General features: G+C 46.4%; 3 protein-coding genes across 3 annotated transcripts; 1 reads left to right on the forward strand and 2 right to left on the reverse strand.

Annotated features, from left to right (window-relative positions):
• Positions 1-5082: 5082 nt before the first annotated feature.
• Positions 5083-8743, reverse strand: LOC127341393 (mediator of RNA polymerase II transcription subunit 17). Its single transcript, XM_051367228.2, has 8 exons — positions 8420-8743; positions 8141-8336; positions 7948-8061; positions 7615-7700; positions 7155-7536; positions 6539-7000; positions 6136-6456; positions 5083-5505 (listed from the first exon to the last, which is right to left on the reverse strand). Exons 1-8 carry the CDS (start codon positions 8515-8517, stop codon positions 5188-5190), a joined length of 1977 nt encoding a protein of 658 aa, XP_051223188.1. The 5' UTR covers positions 8518-8743; the 3' UTR covers positions 5083-5187.
• A 2534-nt stretch (positions 8744-11277) lies between these two features.
• On the reverse strand, positions 11278-14943 carry LOC127341392 (uncharacterized). Its single transcript, XM_051367227.2, has one exon. It carries the CDS (start codon positions 14611-14613, stop codon positions 11506-11508), a length of 3108 nt encoding a protein of 1035 aa, XP_051223187.1. The 5' UTR covers positions 14614-14943; the 3' UTR covers positions 11278-11505.
• Positions 14944-23263: 8320 nt separating this feature from the next.
• LOC127341391 (uncharacterized) lies at positions 23264-24689 on the forward strand. The gene has a single exon (XM_051367225.2). The coding sequence runs from the start codon at positions 23415-23417 to the stop codon at positions 24570-24572; it is 1158 nt and encodes a 385-aa protein (XP_051223185.1). The 5' UTR covers positions 23264-23414; the 3' UTR covers positions 24573-24689.
• The last annotated feature ends 903 nt before the right edge of the window (positions 24690-25592 follow it).

Below are 25592 nucleotides of genomic sequence, written 5' to 3' on the forward strand. Positions count from 1 at the left end.
ATGGGATAGTCTACGGACCCGACGAGACGGAGGCGGAGGTGTAATGATATACCCTAGTATCATAGAGCCGAGCAGCGTAGAACTTACCTAAATAAGTTGCTGAGCTCTCTTTCATATATAGATGTGAGTTGTAATCGTACTTTAGTAGTATCTTAGGGTGTTCTCATAGGACCTGTGAGAATGCCAACTTGTTAAGACAATGTTTGTAATAATATTTGGAGTGTTATGACCTGCAATGTTTCTGTTGTACCACTCTGAGGGATATGGCAATTGTGAAGAAGTCCCTTCACAAAGATCATATCAACGACTTGTATACTACAACATGCAGTGGTATGCTGGGTCACCGCAGCCGGTCCGGTTCAAACCGGACCTGGCGCCGGGTGGTGACCAGACGATGGTTCCGGGCATATTGGATAGTGCCCGGCTGGCACAAGCGCCACGTCCGGTTTGGACCGGACGGATCCGGTGTGGCAGCCGGTCGGACCAGACCTGGGACCGGATGGTCCGGCGGCACGTCCGGTCGGACCAGGTCTGGCGCCAGCCTGGACTGCATCGCCTCCTCTCGCGCATGCCTCCCGCTCCTCCCTCACGCGTCCAGCTCCATGTCCAGCTTCACGTCCATCTTCTTATCCAGCTGCTCCTCTCCTCCTCGTGCGATGATTGGTTCCTCTTCATACTGTATCATACATAAGTAATACGACTTAGACAGTATAAAGTTCTCATCAATCAAAGTATGACTTAGGACCAAGTTCACCTGTTGTTTAATTAGCTTCACACGAGCTCGTGTCATTGGTCCAATCCTGACTTCATTGGACTTGAGCTTCACAGCAGGATCATCTTCAACTTGTAATAACGGAGGTAGTAGTGTAGTAGGGATGTCCTCATCAAAAGGTGTTATGCATATGAGTTATTCTGAGCGTAAGCACTACCGCGATCGAGGTAGATATCTGCAAAAGACTATAGAAGCAAATCCTATTTGTGATCAGCAACCTAAAAAGAAAATAGCGGGAAAGGAGAACCTATTTGCAAATGAATCATGAGTATAAAAAAAAAATCTTGACTGTGGTGCGAGTTGTAGCAATGCGAAATCAACACCACTACAGATAAATTGAGGAACCTCTACTTGGTTACAAGATATTCTATTTTCAAATCAAGAGAATCACAATTCATCATTTACTTGACAATGTTGTATTTATTACATATTGTTGAATCCTTTTCAATAAAAAACAGTGGCAAGTAGTGGTGGTTCTAACACATGTTGTCCAATAGATGGAACTCGGTTCACCATCAGTTTATGTGGCATATATTTATCGTATTTCATCAAAATACCAAGCTACAGTAGGGCAGCGTAAGCGACACCATTACGCGTAGAAGTCAGAACATTTATAGCAGAACAATTAATTTAATTTCTTAAGAATACCTATAACTATTGGGGGAGTGAGGATACAGATGCATACATAATTTTTTATTTAGGTGTCTCATGTTAGATTAACTTGAATTAGGATATTAATTAAAAAAGTTATGTGTGGGTTAAAGCTTGTTTTGTGTTGCATTGATGCAACGAGTACCGATGAGGGAAAATTGGGTCTGGTGGTTCTGAAAGACACATACCAGAAGAAATATTTGTATTTGTATTATTCCAGCATACAGACCTAGCTTTATAAGTTACATTTAGAATTTTTCCTGATACAGGGATTCACACATATATACATCTTTTTTTTTGAAACGGTGCAAAAGATTTGCCTTTCATTGATATAGGAGAAAAGAGCTGGCCCGTTTATGAGGGAAACTGGCCGAAAAACCGTACACACATATATACATCTTCTTTCAGTTTTAGCATACAACAGAAGCTAGGAGGACCTAGGCCTGAAGCTCGTCAGTAACTTGTCTACCACACGCTCGACAACAAGCTGTTGCAAAATTTCAGTGTGTAAATGGGGCAGGCTTTGGAGCTTACATGAGGAGATCGACTACCTGAATAATCGACTAAATGGCTTTGAAACCAGGAAGATTGGAAGGGAGCACAATAGACGACTGCTCATGAGCTAGGTTCTTTGGCCTGATTTTAGGTGATTCATTGAACCTGGCTGGGTTCATGTCCCTGTAATTCTAAATGGGTTGATTTACATGACATAATGAACTATTACGATGATAACTGAAGCAACTCTCTCCCTCAAAAAGAAAGAACAGGTGACATCCCAGCAACATGGGTGAATGCACATCATTTTCCAGATACATTGAGCCGTTGGGCTTCATACAAATATGTATTGTCATTTTTCTGTAAACAGCGATATATTTCTTCACTCACGCTGGTAAAAATCAATCGAACAAATACAATTTACAGAAGATGCACCAGTACATAGGTTAACAATAAAATATCTGAAAAAATAGGTACAGTTTACGCTAGATTAATTAACAAGTAATGTCCATTGATTTACATCCCAAATCTGATGTATTTCCGTGAAAAATTGCATACAATTGTATAGTAAATTACACGTGCAAAGCACGTGCCTTCTACTAGTTATAGATAGTATGCATATGTAAGGGAAAGTATGATACATTAGCCTAGTCGCATCTAATTATCTATCATGGAGTAGCACGCCGAATTCTAGCGGAAGGTCCATGACCTTACTGAGCACTGGCCTACTTATTATATGTCAGGGGTATTCACCTGCTGAAAATTAAATACTCACCAAACTTTGGTTGTGAATGATGTTTCTCCCTTACATCCATGTTCACCAAGATATAAGTAGCAAGATTCATGTTCCGCCAGCACATTTCATTCCGTCATGTTCACTAGACCATATAGCAAGCTTCTCTTTTACTACAGTTAATCTGCATTTGTATAGGAACACTTCAGATTACGTGTCAGTACCACTAGCTTATTACATGAAGGCATTGGTGTCAATCACAAGACTAGACATTCGTTGTGATGATGAGGGCAACACCAAAGACATGTAAGAAAAAGTGGGAGTGGGAGGCATCGGGAGTAGTGTCGAAAGATGAAGGTAACGTGGAGCAGTAGGAGTAGTAGAAAAAGTTGCTCTTGAATAGAATCAATCTCCATGAGATCTTCTTCTGGCGCGAAACGATAAGTTACGATGAAAGCCGTTGGATGAATGATGTACAGCCCTGACTCATTCCAGCACGCTTAAACGAACCCACTGTTAGCTGAAGATGAAATTGCAGCGACACTTCGGAACCTCTTGCATCTGAGTTCATGACATACAGCACTTATTTTGTGGCGCACAACCAATCAGCATTGTACTAATCACAACCAATCAGTGTGGCACTAATCAACAGCCTTGATATGTAAGATTGAAAAAATAGATGAATACAATTATGGGATTTGTTCAATGAATATCACATGATTTTAGAATTGTACTCAGCGGTGGACACCGGTGCTACACAGGTTTATCGGGCCCATCAGGGTAGAGCACAACACTTGCAGAGAGAAATCCCTGCCCACGTTCATCCCGAGAACCATTGCTTATTCATGAATTCAGTTTATTACCTGACTCGCAGCCTTAGATCAGTAGATACAAACAGACATGTTAAGCTGAAGTATAGGTCTTAAAGCAACGCATTTCCTTCAAAATAAAAAATAAAAAAAGCAACGCATGTAAAGACAGGCAGAAAAAATCGTCAAAAGCTCGATGAGGCGTCGAGGGACCGCTTGTTCCGCCAGCTCTGAAGAGAAAGAGCTATGTCTTTCTACGATTCCTTCCAGGAACGGGCCGTTCCAACTTTCCATCGACGCAGCTCACGCCGTCACGGCCGCACCCTCCAGCATAGCAAGAACCCCACGAAGCCAGCCACATTTTATCCATCGATTCGTACATATTCACCCCCCGCTATTCTCGACTGTTGCTTTCTTCTTCTCAGTTCATCAGCGCAAGACAAGAAGATGGATCAAGCTTGCGACAACATAGTAGAGCAGATCAAGTTTGCACATTTCGCCGGCTCGGCCTTCCAAGTGTGGGATATGCACGCTAGTGGCGTAGATGGCATTTGGTGGAAGATGGTCAACAAGTTGGTGGCATGGAACTAGCAGAAAGGAACCCTGAAGCAACATGCCTTGTTATTGACCAAGAATATGTTGGAGGACGCATCAGTGTAGACTGTAGAGCTAAGTCCACTTTTCACAACGATTGGCTTCTACGGTTCCACCCAACCCGTGATATCGTATTCTTGGAAGTTAATCGCAACGTGGTTGCATACTCCATTGAACATGGCACAATCACATATCAATGTCCTCACCGATACTTCCACTACGACGTGTTTCCGTATGTTCATCCTGCTCACCCAGTGGAGATCCCACTGAGCATCATTGAGCTCCTGAATTAATATATTTTCAGCTTAATATTTACTTGCTTCTATGCTCCGTTGCAATGGTATTTATTTATGTGGATATTGCCCATGTTAGTTGCAATCAGCCGCAACAGTTTGCCTTTACCTTTCACTTTCCGATATTTCAAGTTTTCAACTCAGCCCCTTTGACATAAATGGACATATTATTGGACAATGATAGCTCGGGAGTGCTAATGGTTAAAACATATTCTTGTGCTCGGTTTACCTATGATATCAATTAGAACCAAGACATTTCTAGCATCAGTTAGTACAGAACTGGAATTGGGACTTCCTCATCTCTATTTACATCTTTATTGTTAAATTTCAGCCTCATTGCACACCTTTCAATTGCTCAATTGGACAGGATAAAAAGAAGGGTTAATCCTGGGGTGGAAGGAAGCACTGCTGCAGGTCAATGGTATGACAATCCTAAGATATCACTATTTTACATGCCCTTAATTAAGAAATGATCTGGTAAAAGTTATCACAAGTCACAAGACATAAATCTGAGATAAAAAGTGGTCTAAACTCTTTTTATATGGTATATGTTGAGTTACATTAGACGTTCCATAGAAGACAAGTAGTCACAGCAGACACACCAAAGCAATCAGCAGTTCTCTCAGACCATCAAGCTGGAGCTCCTCCTATCAACTTCTGAAGCTGATGCATGTATTCCGTACTTCATCTTTTAGCTTTATACGTACATATTTTGTGGCGCACAACCAATCAGCATTGTAGGAATCAACAACCTTGATATATGATGGAAGAAAACAGATTGATATGATTACAAGATTTGTTCAATGAATATTACATAATTCTAGCATCATACAGTTTAATTCAGCGGTGGACACCAGTGCTACACAGGTTTATCAAGTCCATCAGGGTAGAGTACAGCACTTCCAGTGACAGATACCCGAGAAACCTACGCTTCTCAAACTCAGGATTGTCTGTTGACATCTTCCCATCCTCCACCGGGTGATCGATAGTTAGGTACCAAGAAATGCACCCGTAGCCATCGTCTGGGTCAACATGTGCCACCAGGCCAAGTGTCTCTCCTTGGTCAAGATCAAAGTAAAGGCACAGGAAATCTCTTGTCACGTTCATCCCGAGAACCACTGCTTCTTCGTGAAGCCAGTTTATTACCTGGCTTGCAACCTGCAGATGCAAGCAACATGTTATGATGAAGTAGGTGTCAAAGCAGCACATTAAAGACTGCCAGACACTCCATACTATAGCGAGGAAGACAATTTCAGTCAGTGCCTCCACTGTATATCTAGTTCAATATAAGAGCCTTACATCTTGTTCCACCTGTATAAAGTGATATCAGCCTTGTACAACAAAGTAGATGTTCTCAGCCTCTGAACTTCTCTTACAGTGTGATGGTATTAACTTCTAAAATAAGGAAGCATGGCAATGATCCTAAAATGTATCATATGTATTCTCTACACCGAAGTCATACTGAACTCACACATTTTGACTAGTTAGACACACTATTCGTGCAGATCGATGGACACAGCAGATGGCTGTCCCAAGGAAAATATAGTAAAACGAGGTGCAGACACTGAACAATGAACGAACATTGCTCTCAATCATAGGACACTTTCATTTAGTACTAAATTTTGGTTACAATATTAAGTCAAGTGGCTCCTAAACTATCTCGAGTCCGTGACACAAGTGATGCTTCAATCTTCTGAATCATAAATACTCTGACAGTAGTAACGTTAATAAATTAACCCAATAAGCATCCGGACAAAAGAAAACTCAAGGGTTTTATCACAAGGTTACCTGCTGCAGAAGCATCGTTGGGAGGTCTTCCAAGTCACAGTTGTAACTGTTTATCAAATACCCATCAGAGGGCTTCCTAGTCAATGATCCAGCAATGCTTGGAGATCCTTCACCCAACAAACTTATTTGGCCATCTTTCAAGATAATCTTTGTATTGAACTGCGACCTGGATTTGTACTTCGGTTCGTCTTTATCTGAAGGATTCGTGGGTCGATCAGATGCCAAAATAGGCTGCGGAACTCTTAAGCACAGAGACCAGGAAGAAGTTCGAGAATGCCATGTAGGAAGAGACCGCAGATGGAGATACGGAACCCTGCTAACCTGCATTAGTGAAAGGAAGTTAGAACGACAATCAACAATCATGGTATATTGCATTAATAAACAGGGAAAATAGTAGTTATACCACACTCTCCAGCTCCAGGTGTACTTTGTTTGAAAATATCCTATGAGCCACTGTCATGCAGAAATGACTTAGCAAGCCACGATCATCAGCTGCAGTCTGAGCGGGACTCGGGTAGCGGACAATATTACGATATTTCTCCCTGACTTTCTTAAGAATATTCTCATGAAACATATGTAGCAAGCAAATTTCCAGACTTTTGGGGTTAAGAAACCCTGAGGCATCCCTTTTCAAAGGCTCCTGCTTTCCATTGGTGGTAGCTAATACAAGATTCGCTGCATCCTCTGAATTAGTGTGCTCTTCATGGCCTGCCATTTCTGACTCACTATCATGCCCAGAATCCGTCAGCGAAAGGCACAACAAACTCTCCTGGCCAATCGCTAATTGGAGAAAATCATCACGCATTCCGGTTACGTTAATGCCTTCAGATTGGACAAATGTCTCACGGATCACCATATCAAATACCTACAAAGACATACACTAAGCTAAGCATAGGGTGGTATAGATAAATAAAGGCAAATAGAGAGGGCGTAATTTTTCGCAACAATAATTTTCCATGGACCACTGGTTGGTCAAAAGGATGAGTTCGCAACAATCTGCAAGCATAGCATTTAGATACCTGCTCCTCAAATATTGACTTGTGGATATTGCGGAGGATGGAATGCGCGTGTTTGACAGACTTATTGACATCATCATCCTCCAAAGTATCAATTTCCTCAGCAGAACTGGTGCTTGAGACACCATTCAGTTTGCGAGCGTAGTTTTCAACACCGTTGGCACCGTCCCCACGAAATTGAAGACTCAAGAAACGGCACGACTTTTGGGGAACTTGTACAGATAAAGTACCCAATGAGTCTTGATCAATTGGAATTAAAGCCATTGATGAGAATCGGGGCATCGCTGCCGTGTCCAACTGAGAAGTGTCAATTACATCAAACATGAAGGTTTCGCTTCCTGGACCAGTCCCACGCTGCCTCTTAACTTTCCAGTTCTGTTGCAACCTGCCAATCCAGTAACACCGATTATGGTACAAACATCAGTGTAAACCCGAAGTTCACAGTTCCTGCAACAAGACGAACCTGATTAACGAGCCGTAGAACCTGGCCTCCTTCTGGAACTGCTGCTCCATCGTTTTGGCCGATTGTTTGAAGTACCGCCCCAAATGCTGAAAGGCGCCAAAAAATAAAAATTAAGATTGCAGCAGAAGGAAGCATAGAGTGTCCATGGTGCAAGTTCAAACATGGGCTACTCAAAACATTTTCTGTTGCAGTTCATTTCAGCTCCCATTTTCTTATTGCTAAGCTGAGGAATCCCATGAGTTCATTCCATGCTACCGTGTGTCTTCTGCTAATCGGACGTTAATACTCTAATAGTTTGTACTTTAGGGGGCTACGGTCAGTAAACCAACATACCCGAAGTTGCTGGAGCTTGGTGGCCGCGGAGACCGCCATGTCGACTAGGACTTCGTTCGGCGTCGACTTGGGCTTACTCGCCGTAGCGACGGTGACAGCATCGTTTGCTTCGACCTGCATCATCACGGGGATCCATTATAGTCAGGAACATTACAACAGACGGCGGGTTCGTATGTTTAAGATATGCGCAGACCGTGCTGATGAGGTCGAGGACGACGGTGAGCTCCTGCTGCGCCTGCTGCAGGCTCTCCATGAGGCCCTGCCACGGCCACGCCTGCTGGGCGGTCTCCTCCGCGGCCTTCTTGGCCTTCTTGGCGTCCCTCTCGATGACCCAGGAGAAGTCGATGCGCCGGATCGCGGCGAGCCGCTGCTCCTCGCTGCTGGTGTCCCTGCAGCCGCGGATCGGCAGTGTGAGCAGGCGAACTGGATCGAGAAAGGCCGGGAGGAGGGAGGGGGTGGCTGGGCGGCTTACGGCGGGTAGTGCTCGTTGCCGGCCTCGTCAATGGCTTCGAGGCGCTTGATGGGGAGCTTGTCCAGGTCCAGCCGCACGTCTTCGTCCATGGCCGCCATTTGCCGTCGAGCGGTGGGCTAGATCGGGAGGAGGAGGGGGGCGGGGGCCTAGCCTGGGGATTTAGTGGTGACGTAGCCTTGGGTTCCCGGGTAGAGGTCAAGAGTGGTAGGTAGGTAGCAGCCGCAGGCGAGCGGCGAGCGGTGGCCGGCGGGATTGGGCGACGAGCGGAGGCAGGAAGAGAGATGCGAGAGAGGGTTTGGGTTTGCGGTGGTAGTGGGGAGTGGGGCCGGGCCGGGCCGGGCCGAGCCCTCAACAAGTCGATTGATCAAGCCAACTGGACCTGGCCCATCCGATGGATCATTTGGGAAGATAAACTAACCTAAAAAAAAGATAAACTAACGAGGCTTCGAGAAAAACAAAAACAAAAAAACTTGAGCTGAGATTTAAGCTAAGGCTGTAAGAACACTCAAATTCAAATGCTTTCAGTTGATTTAAACTTGAACATCAAAAGTTCCATTTTGTACTCCCAACACCTAGGCGATGAAACTAACGCGATAGATCTTGGTCCAACATAAAGAACAAACATATCGCCATGACAACTTGATCTTGTTCTTGGATGCTTAGGAGATGAAACCGACACGATACATCTTTGCTCCAATGTAAACAACAAACATATCATGAGCCATGATGTGTGGTCGTGGTTCAAGTGTGTATACTTATCTTGTTGGGCGTTCTATCACATGATTAATTGTTGTTTCTTCTTGTTAAAAAAAGGAATAAATGAAGATTATTGTTTGTTTGGAGGAGAAAAACCGTATATATATACAGAAAGAGTCGACTGTAGGGTTTGGAGTACAAGGTTACAAAGAGAAAAGCTCTCAAGAAAACTTAAGTTCGAATGTATTTTTAACCATGACTGGATAATATGGAAAGTGCTAAAGGTGTTGCTTCACCTTGGTTCTTGGCTTGTATAGAAATTTTTTTGAGTAATTGATTAGAGTTTAACTATAATCTACCCTTATTTGAATAACTTTATTATTTTAAGAAACCCTAATTCTATACTTGTACTAAAATTTGACGAAAGAAATACGCAATAGGAGCATAAATCCGAGGCCCTCGGTGAGAACCCCAAATTAAGGAAAACTGTGACATGTCCTCATATCAATCCTCGAGCTTTGCCTGACTATTGATTACTTTGCTTGCATATTGCCCCATCGGATGATATAAAACATCACCATTCTTCTTGCACGTCATATATTGAATATACTATTGATGCCACTTGGGAACATCTTGTTGTGTGGACTCGAATTTCATACTTCAGTACTTCACCAACTCACAGTGACCTCACTCAATAGGGAAACACTTAGCATCATATCCCATCTATTATGACAACCAAAATATGACGGCGGAGAAGCATATTAATATTTGTATATAAGGTTTAAGTGACCAGTAAACTATTTCTGCCTTCTATAACATTAAGGTACGTGTTCGCGTACTCTCGAAAAAAAAAGGTTTAAGTGACCACTTGGGGTATATTCAAATGTGTAGCCTGCTTAATGTTCCGTCCCATGATTGATTAAGTGTTGTTTCTTCTTGCAAAGAAGAAAGAAACAATGATTATTGTTTGTCGGAAGGAGGAGAGAAACGTTATATATAGAAAAAAAAGCGTGGGATCTAGGGCATAGAGTTTTAGGTTTACAAAGACCAAAAAAAAACTCGCGAGACAACTTATGCTTGACTGTACTTTTGACCATCACTCTAAATTATATGAAAGCTGCTATGCTAAAGGTGCTATTTCACCTTGGCCCTTGATCTGTACAGAAACTTATTTGTTTAACGCGATTACATTTCAAGAAATTTACCCTAATTTTAATATGGAGTATATTTATTTATTTATTTGTTTTGTGGGAATCCTAATTGTATTTGCAGCAACTTTTGGCTGACAGAGACGCGCAAGGAGCACATAGAATCCCGGACCCTCGGTCAGTGAGAAACGAATAAGAAGTTGACACATCCTTAGATCAAACATCTAGCTTTGCGTGACTATTTATTACTTTCACTACTTACCCATCCGATAATATAAACACCACCATCTTTCTTCTTTCACATCATATACCGACTCTAGGTTCTACAGTTCAGGGTTACACCGACTATAAAACGCTCGCAAGACAACTTTTGACCATGACTATGATATGGAACTGCTAAGGGTGCTACTTCAGCTTGTTTTTTGATTTGTACAAAAACATATTTATGTAATTGTATTAGAGTTCTCAACAAAATCTACCCTAATTTAAATACTACTAGTTTTCCTTTATTTTGTAGGAACCCTTATATACTTGTGTCAAAATCCAGCGGTAGATAAAGACGCGGAAGAAACACATAAATCCACGGCCTTCAGACTCGGTGAGAACCCAAACGGAAAACAAAAAAAAAAATGTGACAGATCCTCAGAACAAACATCTAAATTTGCCTGAATATACGAACTGTTGCAAATGAAGGATACTATTAGCATGCAGGCATGCTGCCCTCCTCTGAATTTACCTGCTCGCATCTCCGTCTCACACAATACATGTTAAGACGCTCGCAGAATATGGAAGATGCATTGAAAAGTATCTTCAAAATCACATGACTGCCTGTCCTCCAGGAAAGATACCGCCAAAAATACAAATAAAAATATACTAGTGAACAACACAAACATCAGGGGGATCTCTTTTTTTCTTATCAGATGCTGAATTTGATTGGATGTCACAATCACATTCATTTCTCCCAGACCAATGCATATAGAGGCAGCAACCACATGGTACTACAGAAAACACCGATTATCATGGAACTGCGATTTTGGATATCCAATGCACAAAAGCAATGACACGACAAAGTCTACCATTCACATTTGTTCCACACCATAGCTGCCGAACTAGCCAATAGATCCAATGTACTACCATAAACTGAAAACAAGCAGTTCTAATGAAGAAAAGACAGCCAGCATTGAGAATAAGTTTTCACTAACTACAGAAGCCAGCCAGAGCGTCGAAAACATAGAACAGGGCCTACTGAGGAGGCATCGCAGAGCTAGAAGGCCCAGCTTGCTTATTGTTGATCTTCGACAAGAGCCGCTGCATCTCACCAAGAAGAAATGGCGGGGCAGGCTTACCAGCCAGGGCCGAGATCATGTTCTCGACATTTTTCTTCATGTCGGCAACACCGATCGGAGGTCTCAGAGCAGGTGGAGGTGCAGGTGCAGGGACGCTCGGCGTGAATGGGGGGAGATAGTTGAGTACCTTCAGGGTGGCAAATGGAGGGCCAAACAGGCCAAAGATACCAGGAGTTTCACGCCTGGCATACACTGCGTCAGCTTCGGCACTTTTCCCAAACACAACACGTGCACCGCGGATGTCTTCTAAGATGCCAGACAGAGGCTCGATCAGGATGCCAAACTTGCTAAATGCAGAGAGTAGTTCCTCTTTGGAAGGAAGAATGACACCATCTGAGAACTGCAACACAATTTCCACTGGATTTGAAAAGTACTGTGGAGCTTTCTTATTCCTTCTCTTAGGAGTGGAATTAGGTGAATCAGAGCCGGTCCCATTGGTAGAAATTGCAATAGCATGATTTGCAATGGCTTCACCAGTAGTCTTCTGCTGGCTAGTCTGTTCACCCTTCTGACTCTCAGCTTTAAACACATGGTTTGTTGCAGTGACATTTGTTCCAGTAATTATGTCATCAACTTTCCTATACATTTCTGGCATCATTGCCTCCAGGGAAGGATAAGGTACTTGGACTGCACGCACTTCTACATTTCCATTATTTGTATATCCATATGCCGGCTGGGATAAGCCTCCATGGATAGGAAGAAACCCACTTCTAACAGCCACATCTGCCACAACACCTTGGACTGTACTCACTTCTACATCTGCATCATTTGTATTTCCATCTGCAGTCTGAGATATGCCTCCATCCTCAGCAAGCAAACCACTTATAACAGGCAGATCTGTCACAACACCCTGTTCATTTGTATCTACAGGAATATTAGTTTCCACCCCCATTGCTTCCATCTGGACACTTGCGATAGGCATATCGACAATACCACTTTGCACATTCATATCTACCTGAATACCCATTCCAGCCTTTGTTTCTTCTCCCTGGACACTTTTGGCAGCCAGATCAGCAACAACATCGTCCACATTTGTATAGGTTCCCGGCTGCGTTGCTTCAACAGTCACTGGTGTCTTCACAACAGATCCACCATCTGCTTGGTCCTTCTCCTCACCTGATTTCGTCCCTCCCGACATTGCAGCTGGAACAGGACTCTTAAGTTCCAACTTGCTCTGATCGAAAACCCCAACTCCCATGCCTGCACCACTTCCTGATGCCAGTTGGCTTATTAGATCTCCTGCCCTCACTTGCCTGATAGGGATAGCAGGAGTAATTACTAAGCCGGAGTCGAGGATGGCTGTTGGAGAGGTTTTCTTCATCCTCTTCCTCTTGATAGGAGAAGTCCCACTTCCATCTTGATCCTTCTTCTTTCTGCCCCTCTTCGATACAGCCTTCCCTTGTTCAGCAGTAGCACATGAATGGGGAACCAAACCGGTACCTTCCGCACTGGCGTCGGCAGAAACATTCTCCACCGGAAGCTCAGGAGTAGCCTTAGGGGAGGTTTCCTCCACCTTCTTCTTCGTCTTGACAGAAGAAGCGCCACTCTCATCTTGATCCTTCTTCTTTCTGCCCCTCTTCCTCACAACCTTCCCTTGTTCAGGAGCAGCAGCTGAATCAGAACCCAAAGCAGCAACATCGGCAGCACCGTCTTCCGCACCAGCATCCTCCGCGGGGAAATCAAGCGTATCCGTAGGAGAAGCCTCCTCAACCTTCTTCTTCCTCCTGGCAGAAGAACGGGCAGCCGCAACATCATCCTTCTTCCTACTCCTCTCCAACACACTCTTCCCAAGCTTCACAGCAGCAGCAGGATCGGAGACCAACCCAGCAACATCTACCCCAGCGAACTTTGAGGTCCTAAGCGAGCCAAGGAACCGCTCTGCCGCCTCGGGGAGCTGGGTGTCATGGAAGAAGCCTACCCCGAGGCCACGCAGCAGCTCCAGGACCTCCCCCACATCAACATTGTCCGGCAGCGCCTTCTTCTCCTTCTTGGTAGAACCCGGCGGCGGCTCCTTGGGCGAATCGGCCAGCTTCTCGTCGAGGGCAGAGGACGAGATCAGATCGGTGTAGGGCGGCGAGAGGTACTTGCTCTTCTTCCGCATCCGGCCCGTGGAGAGCGGTGCGGCGTCGGTGCCGGTGGTGCCGCTCTCGTTCTTCTGGTCGTCGGCGTCCTCCTCCCCTGCATCCGCAAGGTGCTTGCTTTTCTTCCGCGTCCGTCCCGTGGACGGCGTTTTGACATCGGTGCCGTTCTTGTTCTTGTGGTCGTCGGATTCCTCCTCCCCTGCATCCGAGTCCGACTCCTCCTTGGGAGGGGCTTCTTTGCGCCGCGGGCGCCCCTTGCGCTTTGCTCGCGCGGGCGTCTTGGGCGGCGGCATCTCGAACTCCTTGTCCGAGTCCTCATCGGCAGCGGCGGCATCTGCATCTTCGGGCGGCTCGGTGAGGTCGTCGAGGTCAACCTTGTCGGCGAGGTCCTGGAGCGAGCGGCGCTGGTAGGGCGGCCCGGCGCCGGCGGGAGCCCATCCGCGGGCGAGCGCGCGGGTCCAGCTCTTGAGCTTGGCGCGGTCCACCAGGCCGACGGCGGGGGCGTCGAGGGCCGCCCGGCGGAGGGAGGCGAGGAACTCGGGCGGGGACAGGTTGGCGACCCCGCCGACGGTGACGACGGCGGCGGATGGAGCGGGGGCAGGAGGGGAGGCGCAGGCGCAGGTGAGGTCGGTGCAGAGGAGCGCGACGGCGGCGGCGTGGGCGAGCTCGAGGGCGCCGAGGAAGGCGGGCGCGGCGCTGGCCCGCGCCATCTTGTCGGCGGCCCGGTCCGCGAAGCGCCGGAGGCCGGTGGCGGGGCGGGGGTCGTTGTCGTCGTCGCCGAAGAAGGAGACGGGGGCGTTCTTGGCGGAGAGGGGGCTGGTGGAGAGCAGGCGGGCCGGCCACCAGTGGTGGCGGGCCTTGGTCTTGGCCCAGACGAGCTCGCCGGCGGCTAGGGTTTGCGGGTCGGGGTCCGGGGTTGCCATCGCGGGGTTTGGGGGCGGTGGAATAATGGGCAGGAGGTGGGGTGGGGTTTTGTGGGCGGATCGGTCGGGGTGGATTTGGAAGGGCGTGAATAGCGGCTGCGGAAGCGGAAGAGGGGGCGGCGGGGCGGGGCGGGGTAGGTTTGGTGTAGGCTGGGAGGGCGGAGAGAGCGGGTTCTTCTCCGGGTCCGGTGGCCGGAAGCCTCCCGGCGGCGGCGGCGGCGCGGTGGGGGGTTGGGTGGCTGGGGGCGCGCGCGGTGTCACGGCATCGGTGTGAGTGTGGGGTGGCTGGCTGGGGAGTGGAGTGGCGGACAGAGTGGTACTTTGAGGACAGTGGAGAGTGTGGAGCTAGGCAGGGCGCTTCACGCCACGCATAGTGTTGGGAAACGGACTGGGATGGGGACAAGGGATAGAGCGCCGGATGGCTGGAATCAGACGGCGTATGCCGAGATGGCGTCTTCTCCGCCTTGACTCGGGCGTCGAGCGGCGCACCACCTGGACGGGACGGGCGGCGGACCGCACGGTGGAGCGCCTTCTACCTACCCACTACGTTAATCATCGCCACTAATGCAATATCTCGAGATTTACACGACTTTTATTGCCCTAATATTATTGAGCGTGACTATTTCTCAGTCGGCTGATAGCTAACTCCGTTCTCAGTCAGATGATGTTATTAAAACTCAGTTACAACTTATTTAGAGCAAGTACAATAAGTCCTAGTCAGCTGGCTATAACGATTATAATAATATACTCATGCTTAGTTGGAGGAGAGAGAGGAGGAGAGAGAAGAGGAGTGAGTTTCTGTCAGAAAACTTTAAGACGCGCTTTCTGAAAGACTTTGTGAGAGTGAAATGTGGGCCATCCATTGATAAAGTAGTACATGATTATAGCTCACTATTATACATGTTGGCTCTATGTTAGCTACAGATGACATGGCACATGGCTTATAGCCAGCAGTTGGCTATACTATTAAACTTGCTCTTAGCAACTAATTACTGTCACAAATCACGATGCAAATCAAATGATGTAACATTTATCTGAACACAAAGTTAGTTCTCGGCTAGCAAATCCCTATATATATTTATTCACATTAATCAAATGTGAATTTATGGAGCTTTATTGATTTTAATTACTCGATATGATTATAATCAATCAATAGAGTGTCACTAGGAACCTTCCTAAGACTCCCTTTATGAGTCTATAAAGTCGTGGCTTGGACGAATCTATTAACTATGGCAAGAGTTTGTGTCAATCACGTCACTAATTTTCGAGTTTTCGAAACTACCTTGTACCCTTGGGTAAAACGGGCATATTTTTCGCATACGAACTCCGTTTGGGCATTCTTTACGTAAAATTAAACTTCTGCAAATTCTCCACGACTTCTATCGCTAGCACTATTTCCGTTTGAGGCCATCTTCGGGTCTCTTTAGGCCGATCTTTAAAAAGTGTCATGTAGGGACAGATTTCAAGAAACTCCAGATTTCACATAATGACCGGTTTCCTTCCATGTTTGCCTATTTCCTACAAAACAAAGTTTAAAACAAGAACTTGTGCACTTTTACAACTATTAATAGCTTGGTCCCAATAAATGTAATAAAGTTGTAATATAATAAGGATTTTAGTACGATAAAATACAAAATTCATGTATGCATTTTACATGCATCAATCTCAAGTCCAATTTACAGCAAACAAGGGAATTATTAATACGTAATGTCCAACCACCACATTTAGCTCTAAGGTCCCCATAATAATACCCTCGTTTATTAACTATGAATTAATACAACATGTTCTCTAAGACTTGGGATTCGGTTTCTGTCAATCTCTGCTTATCCCTCATCTTATCAATGCAACAGTGACAACCTTCTGCATCCCCCAATATATGTGTGCACTCATATAACATATGTACTTGTATGCAACCAACAACAAACTATATCGCAATTGCTAAGAATAAGTCACTACTCAAACATCAACATAGAGATACAATAGACATAGAAAAACAATATATTGCATCATGCATCATGTTTGCCAAGAGATTACAGTGGGGATGATGGGGAGTTGTTGTAGATGGTGATGGAGATGAGCCTCCCTTGGGAGCGAGGCGGCGCCGGCATGGAGAAGGCGGCGGCGGCTGCCCTAGGGGCGGAGGCCCCTTGCCCCTTCTTCTTCTTTGGCCATGGTGTTGATCTTTAGAAGCTTCTTGATAAGGGGATCCTAATAGATCCTCCTACGATCTTTGCCCGATCTTTCACAGCGAGCACCCGGGTAGATAGATACCTCCAATTACGCGCGAAACACAACCTGAAGTAGGGGATAAATCCAGCAAGCAACATGATGGAGATCACCACGCCTCAAGACCGAATCACGACAATCCTTGATGAACACAAGAACCTCCACAACAACTGTAATAGATAAACGGCGGCGCCATTCCCAGAGGGATGCTTCACCAAGCACACACGCGATAGCGTCTAAACTTAACTCAAACAAGTTCTAACCCTAAAACCTAGCCGTCCCAACCCTTATATGAGGGGGTTGGCCGGCCAGCTGATGATCCACAAGTATAGGGGATCGCAACAGTCTTCGAGGGAAGTAAAACCCAATTTATTGATTCGACACAAGGGGAGCCAAAAAATATTTGTAAGTCTTAACAGCGGAGTTGTCAATTCAGCTGCACCTGGAAACAGACTTGCTCGCAAGAGTTTATCAGTAGCAACAGTTTTATAACAGTAGCAGTAGTGAAATATAAGCAGTAGAGCAACAAAGACAGCAGTAGTGATTATAGTAAACAGCAGGATTAAAATACTGTAGGCACAGGGATGGATGAATAGGCGCTGCATGGATAAGAGAACTCATGTAACAATCAAGGTAGGGCATTTGCAGATAGTAATAAAACAGTATCCAAGTACTAAACAATTATAGGCATGTGTTCCATATATAGTCGTACGTGCTCGCAATGAGAAACTTGCACAACTTCTTTTGTCCTACCAGCCGGTGGCAGCCGGGTCTCTAGGGAATCTACTTGGTAATTAAGGTACTCCTTTTAATAGAGCACCGGAGCAAAGCATTAACACTCCGTGAACACATGGGATCCTCATATCACCGCCTTCCCCTCCGGTTGTCTCAATTTCTGTCACTTTGGGGCCTCAGGTTCCGGACAGCAATATGTGTATACAACTTGCAGGTATGATCATAAAACAATGAATATCATCATGAAACAATAACATGTTCAGATCTGAGATCATGGCACTCGGGCCCTAGTGACAAGCATTAAGCATAACAAGTTGCAACAATATCATAAAAGTACCAACAACGGATACTAGACACTATGCCCTAACAATCTTATGACTATTACATGATCAATCTCATCCAATTCCTACCATCCTCTTCAGCCTACAGCGGAGGAATTACTCACACATGGATGGGGGAAGCATGGATGGTCGATGGAGAGGCGTCGGTGGTGATGATGGCGATGATCTCCTCCAATTCCCCGTCCTGGCGGAGTGCCAGAACGGAGTTTCTGGTCCCGAGACGGAGTTTCGCGATGGCGGCGGTGTTCTAGATGTCTTCTGGCAATTTCGTCTAACTCCCGTGCGTTTTTAGGTCAAAACCCTTAAGTAGTCGAAAGGGGGGCGTCGGAAGCTGGCCGAGGCGCCGCCACCATAGGCCGGCGCGGCCCAGGGGCCCACCGCGCCGCCTTGTGGGGTGGGCGCCTCGTGGCCCCCCTCCTTCTGGTCTTCTGGCTCCGTTAATCTTCTGTGAAAATAGGCCCATTGGAATTAATCCCGGGGATTTTCCTGAAAGTTGAGTTTCTGCACAAAAACAAGACACCAGGGAAATTATGCTGAAAACAGCGTTAGTCCGTGTTAGTTGTATCCAAAATACACAAATTAGAGGCAAAACAATAGCAAAAGTGTTCGGGAAAGTAGATACGTTTTGGACGTATCACCAGCCCTAGTGGGCCTCTCTACCTTAGTTTGGACATGCCCAAACCAAACTGACTCGACTCAATAAAATCCCTAATTAGCCCACATATGACCATACATATAAAATATGATAACTAAGATAACTAGCTAGGTGGAGTCCTGAAATTGGGCTTCACTCGGCCTTCATGCCCGTATCATTCTCCCCACCTTCAAGAAGCGTTGTCCCCAACGCGTGAGGGTCTTTTGGAAAAGGTGACGTGATATGAACATCACACGTCCGCGCCGTCTTCAAGTCTTGCCTGCCTACCACACCACACCACATCCTCCCTCTCGGCGTGCTTGACTTGATACAGCACTTGGCGCCTCCTTTCTTCTCCACATGAATTTGGACTTATGCGCCAATACCTTCTTCTCTTGATGGAACCCTGTGTTGCTGAATATGAACTTTCTTTGTGCCACCCTGCAAACGAGTAATGTCTAGGCCACAAAGTTGTCGAACACGACCATCATTGCTTCTATGCATCCGTGGTGTCGCGGAAAACTGGACTGCAGTACTCCTAGCACGGTAGTGCCGCTGCCCACTATCTCCACTGACGCACTCGCCTCTCACTCCTCCCACGCGCATCTGCGTCGTATGTACTGAAACACCATCAGCACAAACATCACCAGTCTGTATACTGGCATCAACACAAACTGGAATTGTAGTACATGCTGCAACATCTTCATCAACAATAGGATTAGCTTCATCCGGCTTGTCACCAACAAGAACTGGCTTGTCATCTACAGGTATGGCTGAAACATCACCAACATTGACGCTTGGAACATCATGCACCTCATGTCGCAGTTTAGGCTTGTGCAACTTCTCCTTGCGTATCACCAACTCCACATCGGACTTGATATGATCATCACCCATAGGCTTTAAAGTCCGTTGTTTGCCACCATGCATAAAAGAATATGTATTTACTCTCCCAGCATGTGTCACATTACGATCATACTGCCATGGACGCCCAAGTAGCAATCCAAACACCTCCAATGGCAACACATCGCACTCTATCTCATCAACATAATCATCAACTGCAAATGGCACATGCACCTTATGAGTAATCTTCAGCATACCGCATCTATTCAACCACTCAACACGTTTAGGTTAACGAAGACGCCACGTAGACAACCCCAATGCTACCACCATCGCCTTGCTTATGCCATTAGTACAACTACCACCATCAATCATCAATTTGCAAGCCTTGCCCTTTATAATGCACTGAGTTTGAAACAAACTCCATCGCTGAACCTTGTCAACTGTCTTTCAAGCATCATCGTGTAACTTCTTAAGTTGCATATTCAGCCGGCTCAATGGTACATCCTCCTCCATAGTCACAGTAGTGCCCATGGTATCAGAGCCAGGTTCCTTCTCCTGTGAATATATCACCTCACCCTCAGTGACGTACTGTCGGTACTGGATCAACCTCCTGAATAGGAATTATGCACTTGCTAACTTCCTCTATTGCATGCACAATTCCGGACGGCTACTCACTTGCCTCCATATATGGTAACACGAAACCATCATGAAGAATTTTTTTGAAGTCCTCCCAAGTACAAGAAATTCTCCTCTTTCAACCGCATCACACCACCAATTGTCTAACTCCTCGTCCACAAGCCGATGAGCAAGGACATACGCATCATACCCACTGAAATTTCCATTGTATCTGCGACATCGATTGAAACCCAGTTCCATGTTCTTTTCTCAATCTTCATACTCCTCAACTGTCGCCAAATGGTGTAGATACCAACGAAGTTTGGATGCATGACGTTGTATTCCCAGCCTAATGTCAAGATAATCATTGAAAACAACACTTGACTTCTTCCACGCGAACACCGTATGCCATAAACATCGTCTGGAAACGAATCCGTCGCGGAAGACTGCTGAATGGCCAGCCTGGATAGCTGAGTCGTCGGTCTGGAAGCTGGTTGCGCCGACCTGGGAACCGGATGGTCCGGCCAGGGAGCCGGTTGGGCCGGCCTAGGCACCGGCTGGTCCCGCCTAGGGGCCGGTCTGGCAGGGGTGGGCACCGGGCGGATGGGCGAAGCCCCCTGGACATCGCCCCGGTGGGCACCGGCGTACAGGCCGGTTTTTCCCGGGCCGGCCGGTGGTGGGGCCGGTCTGGCTGGGCCTGGGGCTGGGTGAGCCGGTGGTGGGGCCGGTGTGCCGAGCCGTGCACCGGATGCTGTCCGAAACTGCATTTTCTTCCCGATTCCAAACCTCGAAATTCACGATCCTGCCAGCAAAAACAACACAAGACGGTGGAAAAACTATGCCCGAACAGCACAAAACTTCCTCCACCTCAACCTCCTTCAACCTTGAGCCAATATCCTCCGATGCAAACCGATCCAATGAGATCGATCAACAAAAACTCGCCGTGAGCAACCCAGAAATCTGATACCACATGATAAGGGGATCTCAGCATATCCTCCTAAGGTGTTTGCCCGATCTTTCACAGCGAGAACCCGGGTAGATAGATACCTCCAATTACGCGCGGAACACAACCTGAAGTAGGGGATAAATCCAGCAAGCAACATGATGGAGATCACCACGCCTCAAGACCAAAGCACGACAATCCTTGATGAAACAAGAACCTCCACAACAACTGTAATAGATAAACGGCGGCACCGTCCCCGGAGGGATGCTTCACCAAGCACACACGCGATAGCGTCTAAACTTAACTCAAACTAGTTCTAACCCTAAAACCTGGCCGTCCCAACCCTTATATGAGGGGGTTGGCCGGCCAGCCCTACTGGGCCTCTCTACCTTGGTTTGGACAGGCCCATACCAAACTAACTCAACTCAATAAAATCTCTAATTGGCCCACATATGACCATAGAGATAAAATATGATAACTAAGATAACTAGCTAGGTGGAGTCCTGAAATTGGGCTTCACCTCGGCCTTCATGCCCGTATCACTTCTCCCCCTCCTTGGCGGCTTCCAAGGAGAAGGGTTTTCGTGTCTATCGGTGGCTTACTCTAGGAATAGGATTTCCCCTCAATATATGCAGGTATAGATGCAATTTAGGCCATGAAATTGATGTCACTTTGATCTAAGTGCTCTTTGGCACCTCTAGAACCTTCCTAGGAATCCCCACTGTTCTTTATGGGTCCATAAAGTCGTGGATTGTCCTAAATCCCCAACTATGGAAGCAGTCTAAGTCAATCACGAAACGTATTTTCGGAGTCCAGAAACTGCCTCGATCTATCCTCCACAATAATATGGCTCTTAGGGGGGCATCCAGAGTCCGATTGGAGCGAATTTTATGTCTAAAATGAAGCGCATAAAATTCCTAGAACTTTGTCAATTGGATCTTTTTCATTTTACGTCGTCGTCTTAGGGGGTTTACGTGGCTATCTTTGAAAAGTGTTCGGAGACAGATTCCGGGAAACTCCAGATTTCACCATAATGATGGGTTTCCTTCCATATTTATCTATTTCCTACACAACAAAGTATAAAAAAGAAATTATGCAGTTTTGCAACTATTAATATATGTTAGTACCAATAAATATAATAAAGTTGCATAATAATAATGATTTTGCCACAATAAACTACAGAGTTATGTATGCATTTTACATGCATCAACATGCTCTTTTACAGTCAAATACTTATCGAATTATAGTACGGTGATCCTTGCACTTAGGGGTTATCAGCTCCTGGGCTCCATTACCAATGTGGCATCAGTCAAAGTTCCACATAAGATGGTCAACGTAGGTCAGACCGATTTAGGACCTCCGATGAATCACTTACAAAAGTTTTAGGATCTAGATGTTCAATTTCAAAGAATAAGGACTAAAGTGAACGTGGTCGGAAAGAATTAGGACCGCATGCAAGTGCGGTTTACTCTTTACAGTATATGATGAAAATTTCACATTGTTTTTTTTCTTGCTCTTCCTTTTGTTTCATCTACATTATAGTATTTGAGAAAAGATACTTCTTCATTTACACTTAATAATCATGAGCAAAACAATCAATCTGCAAAGATTGCCAATATTCCAACAATCTATGGAGACCCCATCTTTTGGACATGGTTTTTTTGCTCTCGAACTTATATGCTCCGTCTCCAATATTTTTTTTTGGAAAAAGTAGAAAATAAAATTTAAATAATACAAACTTTTTAATACAATGAACATGAACATGTTTTCTAATAGCATGTCAAAAATGTCATAGAAAAGATACATGTATTGGTCTGTGCAAAAAAGACATGTCTGATTGTTGCAAACAATAACCAATTTTGTTATTTTTCACAGACCGCCAAATATGTCGTTTATCACCACAATTTTTCTTCTAGTTAGAACACATTCATGCTCGTTGTAAAAAAAGTTCAGATTTTTTGATTTTATTTGCTATTTGCTAGTATTTTTTTATTGAAGCGGGAGCATATGAGCTCGGAAGTGCATTTTCGCCATCTTTTTTTTCTCTCTAACAAAGTAGCACTGCACAATTTGCCAAAACCCTGCGAAAAGCAAGCACAGATCTTGGCAGACGGAAGGGACGAATGAAACCGGAGAAGATATTCCAAGTGTACCGGCCATGGCAAACAAAGCAAAGCAAAGGCGCGCCGAGGTGCACGTCCTGGTGTAGAAAGCAACCTCCGATCGAGTGCACGCAGAATCAGATGCCATGCCCGTCCCCGCCGATGATCCTCCCCCTGCTTTGGTGCTACCTCTGCAATTGCTCCCCTATAAATCCAAGCATGTCGCAGCCCCGTGAAACCAACCAAACACACATTGCCATCGATCGATCCACCAACTCGCCGGTGCAATCTTGTTTCGTTTGATCACGCTCCGAGCTGCCTCAGAGTGTAAACAACCGCCGCGCGTGCAGTCGACATCGCCGGCCATGGCGGACGACGACCAGAGCCAGCAGCCCCCGCGCTACTGGTTCCCGTACTGGAGCGGCGTCCCGCAGCCGCCGCCACCGTCCCGCCCATCCCGGCCCCCGGTCCGCCCGCAGCTGTCCAGGCGGCTGTCCCCGCCGTCGCCGGCCGCAGCGCCGTCCTCTCCACGGCGGCCTTCGCCGTCTCAGAACCGCCAGCAACCGACTACCACCACCACGGCGACGAGAGGTGCCGCTCCTCCTTGTCCTCCGCAGAGTCAGGTGTCCCGGCCGTCCCCGTCTCGATCCTCGCCGCTCGCGCCCATCAGAGAGCCGCCGGCGGCGGCTCCGTCCAACAACTCCAACGCCGGCGGAGCTACCGCGCCGGAACCGGCCAAGCCGCCTGCTAAGCCGGTAGTTCTGCTTCTGCCAGCTTTTCCTGAGGCTTCTCCTAGGCAGAAGGACGCCGCCGTCGTCCTCCCGCTGGTGAAGCCCATCGCGCAAGTGCAACAGCCTGCTGCTTCTGAGATCAAGCCGCACGGTGGCCACGGCAAGGCCGTAGATAAAGAACACAAGCCGCATCATCAGAAGGAAGAGAAAGAGGATAAGAAGGACGAGCACAAAAGCAAAGACAAGGAGAAAGAAAAGGATCACAAAGAGAAGAAAGATGAAACCAAGAAGGAGAAGGAGGTAAAGGACAAGGAGAAGAAGCACCATGCCGGCGAGGACGCCAAGCACAAGGAGGTCAAGGCCGAGCACGGGAAGCTGCACAGGGAGATCAAGGCGGGCGTGGCCGACATGGTGCACAAGGCCTCCGGCTCCGGGCACGCGGCGGGGCCAGGGACTAGCGTGATCACGCTGGCGGGGGAGAACAAGGGCGCGTCCATGAACGTGGGCGGCGGCAAGAGCAAGAACGGTGGCGAGTGGCACGGTCATGGCTATCGGCTCGACGGAGGTAGCGGCAGCGACGGGAAGAAGGCGGCCGGCAAGCCCGGGATGATGACGGCGCTGATAAACAGCAACGTGCAGGTGATCAACAACTCGCTGCTGCTGCAGAGTTCCTGCAACGGCGGGGACCCTGGCGTGCACCTCAAGCTCTCCGCCAAGTCCGCCAGCAAGGAGAAGCAGAAGCACGCCCCCGGCGGCGACAAGGTTGCAGCGGCCTCTGCTGGAAAGAAGTGATGGCCACCGGTGGCGCATGTGAAGTCCTTGATATCATGGTACTCCAAATCATGTGAATATCCTCGATATAAGTATGTAAATATCCAAATAAATATGCAAGCCTATCATCCATGTGCATTACTGTGACACGGTGAGACCTGCAAAAACTCCAAATAAGTCTATGAAAACTGTGCTAGGGTGATCCGGCCAGGGAATCTGAATCTTTCGTGATCTGAACCAAGATGTACGAGCAACTGATTACCAAAACATCATGTAAATTAGGGCATCTTCAGCGGCCATTTTAATGTCCACGAGCATCCGTTTGTGTCGCGCCGCTAACGCTAAAATAACCGTTTTTATCCGCGCGTCCGTTTGCGTCTGGGGCTGCTCCAGCGGAACGACGTATTTATTTTTTTCTTATTTTTTTCCTCTACTCCATTTAAACATAGTTCCAAATATTATACTCCCTCCGTTCCTTTCTATAATGCCTATGGATTTTTGGCACGAAAATTAGCGCAAGAGTATTTTTTACACAAGATCCCCTGGCTGAACGATTTGAGATCAGACTAAAATTAGGGAAATCGATAACTTCCTAACTTACTGTAACAAATCCCATAAATCTGTCTGGTTGATTCTCCATATATGTGCAACCAGGTTTAATTAAGGAAAGAAAAACATTGCTTCCTATATCTAACCAATCCTTGGGGTCATGCATTAGGAATCTCAATTAATTGTTTCCTATTTGGTGTGGATTTTTTTCATGCATGTCGTGTGGGAGTTGACCGGTGGAGGGGGTAATTGAAAAAAAGTCAAGCTACAGCCTTATATTGTGAAACAAATGCCAAAAATCTATAGGCACTATAGAAAGGAACGGAGGGAGTATATTGGAACATGGTTTTACACAAACTAATACATAATTGGGAACATGTGTAAGAACAAGTCCTTTACCCCATGTGTGGTTTTGTAATTGATGACAATCCCTATGGACTAACGGTTGCATTGAGAATCAATCTTAGGTCAAGTCCATAGTCATGTTGGACT

Source organism: Lolium perenne, chromosome 3 (genome assembly GCF_019359855.2).
Source record: "Lolium perenne isolate Kyuss_39 chromosome 3, Kyuss_2.0, whole genome shotgun sequence".
In the NCBI taxonomy this organism is placed as follows: domain Eukaryota; kingdom Viridiplantae; phylum Streptophyta; class Magnoliopsida; order Poales; family Poaceae; genus Lolium; species Lolium perenne.